Here is a 7889-nt window from a genome sequence, read left to right as displayed (position 1 = left end):
GAGAATTATTTGTTCTAAGTGATTGGAGAAGGTCACTTTTCTAATAATTAGTTTATAAAAACATTGCACATTTTTTTTTCTCTTAGGTGTGCTTTAGAAATACAATTTTTAAGTAGAACAAGGAATAACTCAAAGATTAAAATTGTGTATTCATATGTGGCCGTAATGTAATTTTAGCAGCATAATATTTTATTCATAGTCTAAATACTCAGATAAGTGTAAAAGATTATGAATATATTTGTTTTTTATTAAGTGAAAGATTATTTCCTGTTTGCTGGTTTATGTTTGAATCCATTTTTCATTTGCACTCTTGAAAATAGCATAGTAAAATGGAACTAGTGTCTTCTAGGTAGGGCATGATTTCTTTCTAGGTAGGGCAAGTATTCTTTGTGTATGCTTTGGTCAAACCTACAGCATATCTTAGTTTTCTTCTTAGATATTTAGTGTTTGCTAAAAGTCCTTCTGCTCATTTCTTACCCTGTTCTGTTCTAGGTGCGCTGACTTCAAACGGTATAAATGCAGATACCAGTTCTGAGATAGGACGTGCCAAGAATTGCCTTAGTCCTGAAGATATCATAGACAAATACAAAGAAGCCATTTCTTACTATGGCAAGGTAATCCTACTTATTTTTAAGAAACTTCACTGAAATTCTTGTGAATAATGAACTGCCGTGGTTTTGGTTTCAGAAGATCTTCTAAAGCATGTGCAATAAAGTTTGTAAAACATGTGATAATGGAAGAAATAGGAATAATTTATACTACTGAACTAAGTGCTTGGTTTAGAGTCTGGGAATCTCAGAACTTTGGCCAAAGACACCACCTAAACCAGCGATGTGCTGCGTAAACTATTTACTGGGTCTCCTAGTACCTAGAGGTTTTGGATTAGTTGCCTTATATTTTTAAAGCACTCTAAGCAAAAGTGTTAGATATTTTAAGGGTTGTTAACTATTACATATGTTTATGGTCCTTAATACATACACCAGTAATAGAATAGTCTATTTCAGTTGGAAGGGACCTACAATTATCATCTAGTCCAACTGCCTGACCAATTCAAGGCTGACCAAAAGTTAAAGCATGTTATTCAGGACCTGCGACCTTGGCGTTATCAGCACCATGCTTTTATGCATTGTGTAAGCTTGAATGCTTATTTACTGTGCCTGCTGGAATGCTCTCTGGGGAATTCAAGAGTTTATGAAGAGGTTGCTGATGTTGGTTATGATTTTACAGGATTGTTCAGGGAGGCTAGTATTTAGAGCAGGTGGAGAGGTAGGGGGTCATGGAGGAAATGTGGAGGACGGATATTCTTAAAAGAGGATTTACAAAAATTAAACAGTTTTCAGCTCTACTGGAGTATTTTTTTAGATTTTTGTGCGAATGCTCAGAGCGTAAGATAGTAAGGTAGCTTAATGTTTGCATTCATAATATGGAGAGAAAAAAAAGGATTTCATACTGTGACAATAGTAGCTCAGTATCCACATCAACATTAAAGATAACTTTAATGGTATTGCAGTGTAGTTATTTATGCTTTTTAACTTCAAGTATCTCTCTTGTTTGATATTGAAAGTATCTTTAGACTAAGCTCTGTAAATATGATACGGCATTTCCACGTCTGTGTTGAAGGGAGACTCTTCAAATGAAACATGATACATGGTGTGCATGAGTTAATTTATGATCAGAAGCAATGAAATGTGATAGTTTTGGGGATAGTTTCCGATAAATTTGAATCAATCAATATAACGATAATTCTCAAGTATGCATTCAGCTTTTTATGTTACCTTAAGGGTAAGTTGCTCATCTAGAAAGAGTATGATTTCTTTAGAAATATAAAATTATTGGACTTTGTTTGACTTAGGGCAGGATATTTATGTTTTGATTATAATAATATACTTTATGCTCTCGAAGGGAGATAACTATGCTTCAGTGCAGCTTCACTTGCAGATAACAAAGAGCTTTGTCTTGGGACTGATCTATAACTGTTCAAGACAAGCATAGTTACCTTTTGTCTACGACCTACATATAGAGTAACTCCTAGCTCTAATGCTGAGGAATCAGCACTTTCGACGTATTTTTTTATGTTATCACTGAGCTTAAGAAACTTTTGTAGCATCTTCTAAAATGGATTCAATCTGCAGTGATTTGTTTTTGCTGATACAAATGCACAAGAGAGGAACAGGTAACTGCTTTGGTGGAGTAACTCTTGCATTTTGTTCTGAGCTTTATTTCCCCCATTAGATTTCAAACATGATAAATATTTTTTTTTCAGCAGGAGATAGGCCAACTCAAATATCCATTATCAGTATTGTTTGAGGAAATAACTAGATCAGATTGTTTGTCTAGAAAATTGCCTGTGTTTGTTGTCCGAGCTCAAACTGATCAATGCACATCTACTTTGTCTCCTGCCTTTCTTAAGCAAGCTGAATACTGTAGCTGAAACAGTCATTTACAGAAAATGTTTTGTAAATAGATATTAGAAAACTCAGAATGGTTTGTAATTCACTCATCATCAGTGATACTGTTTTAACTAAAGGGAAAATTGATGCAGTAAAACTGAAGTTCTGTTGCTACAGCTTCCTGTGCTATATAATGTATTTTGTAATAAGTAGAAAGGCAAAACTAATTATTCGTTTATCGTGATAGAACAGTTTTAGGTGGTGAAGAATTACTGTAAAACTGACCTTTTTGCTTACATACCTATTACAGTGTCTTTGTGGCAGACACACCACCCACACCCACCATATATATATGAGGTTATCCAAAATGATGATACTAACATTCCCAACTTTTCTCCTCATCTGAACTCTCAGACTGAAGCTGTGCTATGTCTCAAAATAAGAAAAGCGAGTGAAGAGGCTGAAAACTGTTGTTTTGCATAATAACATTTTAGATGACACCTTAATTTTCGCTTGGGCCTATGTTGTTAATTTAACAGTATAGTCACTAGCACTGAGGGATCGCTGGGTTTGGAAGATGTGACAGCTGATTTATGTATTGAGCAGAAATACTTATAAAATCTTAAGAGGTGTGATACTTCAATATTATTTTAACTTTCTCTCTCCAAGTACAAGAATGCTGGTGTGATTGAACTGGAAGCCTGTGTGAAGGCAGTGAGAGTCCTTGCAATACAGAAAAGGAGCATGGAAGCCTCTGAGTTTCTTCAGAATGCAGTTTATATCAACCTTCGTCAGGTTAGTGCGGAAAGTCCAGTTTTTCTTCTCTTCTCGTTTGAGAGTGAAAGCGAAGTGTGAAAGTTACTTAGATTCAGGAGACTCCAGGTTCTTTTCTGTATCACTGCCTTCCTTCTCACTAGGACTTGACTTCTGAGGATTTTCACATCTGAGTCTGGTTTAAAAGGTATTCAGACTTCATCTGAAAACATGATGACTTAGTTTGAGATTGGAGACTCCATTGGTTATTCTCCGTTGTGAAGAAAAAGAAATCCCATTGTTGTTCTATTGTGATGTTGTACTAGGAAAAATAGCTCCTTGGGAGAAATCTGCAATGGATTTTTTTTTTCTTCTTGATTGTATCTTGTTCAATGAAACTGTGAGCAAATCAGGAATGACCTATTGCAAAGTGAGCTTGAGTCGGACTAGTGTTGTTAATTGAATTTTTGTTGTGTAGTGTGGAAGTCTTGGTTAGGTCAAATCAGAAAGGAATTCAGAGGAGAAAATCAGTGTTTGGAACTGTGAGAAAAATGCTCAGTACCACCACAGAATACGACTAACACTTTATCAGTGTCTCAAGCTTGGTGTCACTGGTTACAGAGAGACTGCTGTGGTTGAAAGAATCCATAAAAAGCTGTTAGGTTTCTTATCGTTTTTCCTTTTCTGCTCATTATGTCTTGGTAAGACTAGCAATTTTAAGTCCACACCATTGAGCTTATTAAGCCCAGATTGGGACAGCAAATTTATGAGGGAGGTAGAATACTGTCTTTTCATTTGTGGAGAATCCTTTCTGTGGAGTCAATTTTCTAACTCAACATAAACAAGAAAATAATTAATTGATAAGCTATCATAAAAATAATCAATTTTGTCGCAGAGTGCCTTAACTGCTGTAATCCTTGCAGTGCTAAGGGCCTTCTCTTTAATTCTGTAGTTTGTCTTTCACTGGCAGCTCTGTAGCCTTTCACGTAAGCTGCTGTGGCAGTATTCTTCCCTTGTTGTTCTTGCGCTGTTATTCTCGTGGCCTGCAAACTCCAAAATTGTTGTTATGTTGTTTTTCTTACGGAAGCAATTACTGTCATTGTGAGAATCACCTGGTCTCCTCCCTGACACCACTGATGTTGAACTTCCACTTTATATTAGAGGAAAAAAATAAGACTTAGTGAATGGCAAAATACATGTGTCATTTAAATAGCTGATAAGTATTACCTAATAATACACAAGCACAAAGCTTGGCATCTAGTCAGCATGCAACCCGTGCCCTGATCAAAGCTTGCCCCAGCCAGCTCTAATAGTGTCCCAAATAGAAACAACTAAGAGTTTGAGTGGGTCCTGATAAAACGCATCTAGTGAAAAAGTGTGGTGAGAAGGCATCATTGTTTTTGTCACTTGCTGTGTTGGAGAGAACCAGAGAAGGGTGTTCTGGAGGCCCTACTGCTTTTCTTCCTAGCTGGCTGGTCTCTTTCTCTCTGCTTTGTTTTTCCTTTAAAGGAACTTTGAACTTGATGTATGCCATCAGCTATTGACCCTGCAAATAAATCTTTGCGCATGTAAAGCATGCCTCAGTGTGCATTGTCACACTATGTAAAATATATTCTATAAATGCCAGATCTCCCACTGTCTGGATAACCTTGAAATAAAAATCAGGTATATTATGTATTTTTGTTGTAGCTCAGTCAGAATTTAGGGAGTTAATGCAGATATCATCTAGCAACCTTCAGCAAAGTGTTTGACACTGTTTCCCACAGCCTTCTCCTGAACAAACTGGCAAGTTACAGACTGGATGGGTGCAAGATGGGTAGGAAATTGGCTAACAGGCCGCACTCAGAGAGTGGTGATCAAAGGCTTTTACTTGGGCTGGCAGGCTGTCACAAGTGGGGTCCCTGTCACGAATGAGTGGAATGCACCTCACTCAAAAGAGAGAAGCAGCAAATGTGTTTTATTGAGGTCAATGAATTCGATGGAATTTAACGAAGTTTAACAGGGATTTGCCAATGTTCAATAAGTTTGATGGCAAGGTTCACCTTATTAATTACTGCATGGAAGAAACCTACAAAGGAAAATTGAGTTAGAATCGAGTTAGAATGATTCACACAGAGACCGGAGATGCAAAAGGGTAAGGAGGACCCTCCCGTTGAGTCACGAGGTTCAGAGTGGACCCCCTTGCTTTCTAAACTCCTTATGGAGCCTAGGTGTGTCTATGTCCGATCTTAGTCTCAGACTTGGACAACGGTTTATGTCTAATGGAATTATCTATACAAAGTTTATAATAAAGTTGAGTAGCTACATGGATTAGTAATGTTTCATTAATATTAATTCAGCATGCTATCAGTCACTTACCGAGGATCTGTCGTGAGTAAGGGATCTCTCTGCCTTGGGCAAGAAAGGATCTTTTAGTCTCAGGTAAAGAATCTCAGACCTTGAGAGGTGTCCTTACTCAAGGGAAGAGTCACTTGGTGTGCAGTCCAGCTGCAATTCAGGGAGAGCTCAAATTGGACTTATCCAAAGATCTGCCGTTGGTAAAAGGTTTCTCTGCCTTGAGGAGCAACCTTGAGAGGCGTCCCAGCTCAAGGGAAGATCACCGCCATGCAGCTACGCTGCCTAACAGGGAGAGCTCAGAGGTGACTCACTTAGGCTGTCATATTTATGGGATAAAGTGGTTGGCTCGTAGTCAAATCACGTATGATGGAAAGGTAGGCATGAGGCTCCTTGTACCCACAACTTTGTTCCTTGGTAAATGAGTCTTAGAAAAGCCACCCACTATTCATGTGTTAATCGCCATGATTGGTGTTCCAAGCTCATGTGCATCAATGCTCACTGTGACACTCTGCTCCTTTGTGGGTTTTCAGAGAACAGATTGAAACTAGAGGATTTCTTGGCCTGGCTACGGCTCAGGCCTTTGCCTCCTTTGGAGCCTGTCCCAAACTACTGCTGGTTTTTGGTTAAGGGGTTGAGTCCACCCATCACAGTCCCACAGGGATCAATACTGGCCTGTTCAACATCTTCAAAAATGATCTGGATAATGGGATTGATGATGACACCAAACTGGGTGGTGAGGTGGACTCATCAGAAGAGAGAGCCATTTTACAGAGGGACCTGGACAGGCTGGAAGAGTGGGCTAGCAAGAACTGTATAAGGTTTAACAAAGATGAGTGCAAAGGCCTGCACCTGGGACGACATAACGAAAGAGCCCAGTACAGGCTAGGATCTCTGTGTGGCTGGGCAGCAACTTTGCTGAAAGGGATCTGGGCGTCCTGGTAGACAACAAACTGAACAGGAGTCAGCAGTGCACTGCTGCAGCAACAAAGGCAAATTGGATCCTGGGCTGCATCCGCAGGGGCATTGCTAGCAGAGACAGGGATGTGATCATCCCACTCTACTCAGCGCTTGTAAGGCTGCACCTGGAGTACTGTGTCCAGTTCTGATCCCCACAGTATCAAGAAAGATACGGACAGACTGGAGAGGGTCCAAAGGAGTGCAACAAAGATGATCAAAGGGCTGGAGAACCTGCCCTGATGAGGAAGGAAAGACTGAAGGAATTCGGTCTTTTTCTCCCTGGAGATGAGAAGGCTCAGGGGGGATCTCATCACAGTATTCCAGTACTTAAAGGGCAGCTACAAAGAGGACAGAGGCTCTTTCCTCACAAGGAGCCACATGAAGAAGACAAAGGGCAATGGGTACAAGTTGCACTGGGAGAGGTTTCATTTCAGTAGAAGAAAAAAAAATTTTTCAGTAAGAACAATCATTCACTGGAGCAACCTCCCCAGGGACATGGTGGAGTCTGCATTGCTGGAGGTTTTCAAGATGCTACTGCACAGGGTGCTAGATGATCTTATCTAGACTCCCTTTCCCATGAAATGTTGGACCAGAGGATCTTTCGAGGTCCCTGCCAACCTTGGCTGTTCTATGATGATTTTGTATCACTGAGTGTAACTCATCGTTTGCACAACATGGGAGATTAAACTAGATGATGATGGTACTCAGTAGATGTGTTCTAGAAAAAAAAGATACGTTAAATTGGATACTAAGGAGCACGATCATTTTTCTTCTCAAGTGATATTGGTATTCACTGATTTTTTAAATTTTTTTTTTAAATCATATTAATAGTTTGGGTTGGGTCTTTTCCACTGAATCTTCTGCTGTAGCTCGTATACCTAATGATCACTTGTTCATTTCCTGATGTCAGCTATATCTGCTATTATCATTATGCCATTGTAGAAGTTCAGTATATGGTTGCTTTAGAAAAAAAAACCAAAACAAACCAACACCTTGACAATATTGATTATTTGGGCATTGAGGCCCACTGCTGAGCTGTGAACCGTTCTTTACCTTTATTGATTTCAATCAAGGATAACATTCATCTAGCTCGTAACTGCACGTCTACTACTTTGTCATTTTCTTGGGTGGAAGTGTTTCTAGAAAGCATTATTATGAGAAAAATGAGTAAGATAATATTTCCAGTGTTGAGGAATGTATTTACCATAAAGAGGGAATTATATTTACAGCTCTTCAAGATTTACTGTATATAGCATGGAAGCAGATAGTAGTTATATTTATAATTTGGACTAACTCAAAGGAGGAGTCATCCTGTGATAGGTTAGGGAAACAAACTGTAGGACAGTGTTTTTCTCTTGCAGGTAGATAGAACATCAGCACAACCAATATTCGACAGCAGCAAAAATACCTGACGGGCTAAAGTGTATGCCTCTGATAAACAGAACTGGTTTC

General features: G+C 39.1%; 1 protein-coding gene across 1 annotated transcript in view; it reads left to right on the top strand.

The window, feature by feature from the left end:
- The window catches only part of LOC103920645 (trafficking protein particle complex subunit 9), a gene marked incomplete at its 3' end in the record, with an annotated part of 60501 nt that overhangs the window by 19608 nt on the left and 33004 nt on the right, over positions 1–7889 (top strand). Inside the window, exons 5-6 of the mRNA XM_009328418.1 lie at positions 493–614; positions 3060–3185. Of these exons, the coding sequence (XP_009326693.1) occupies positions 493–614; positions 3060–3185 (248 nt within the window). The remainder of the gene's footprint in view (positions 1–492; positions 615–3059; positions 3186–7889) is intronic.

Source organism: Pygoscelis adeliae, unplaced genomic scaffold (genome assembly GCF_000699105.1).
Source record: "Pygoscelis adeliae isolate BGI_AS28 unplaced genomic scaffold, ASM69910v1 Scaffold457, whole genome shotgun sequence".
NCBI lineage: Eukaryota > Metazoa > Chordata > Aves > Sphenisciformes > Spheniscidae > Pygoscelis > Pygoscelis adeliae.
Note: the sequence above shows the minus strand (reverse complement) of the source record. Positions and strands in the feature narration are given on the sequence as shown.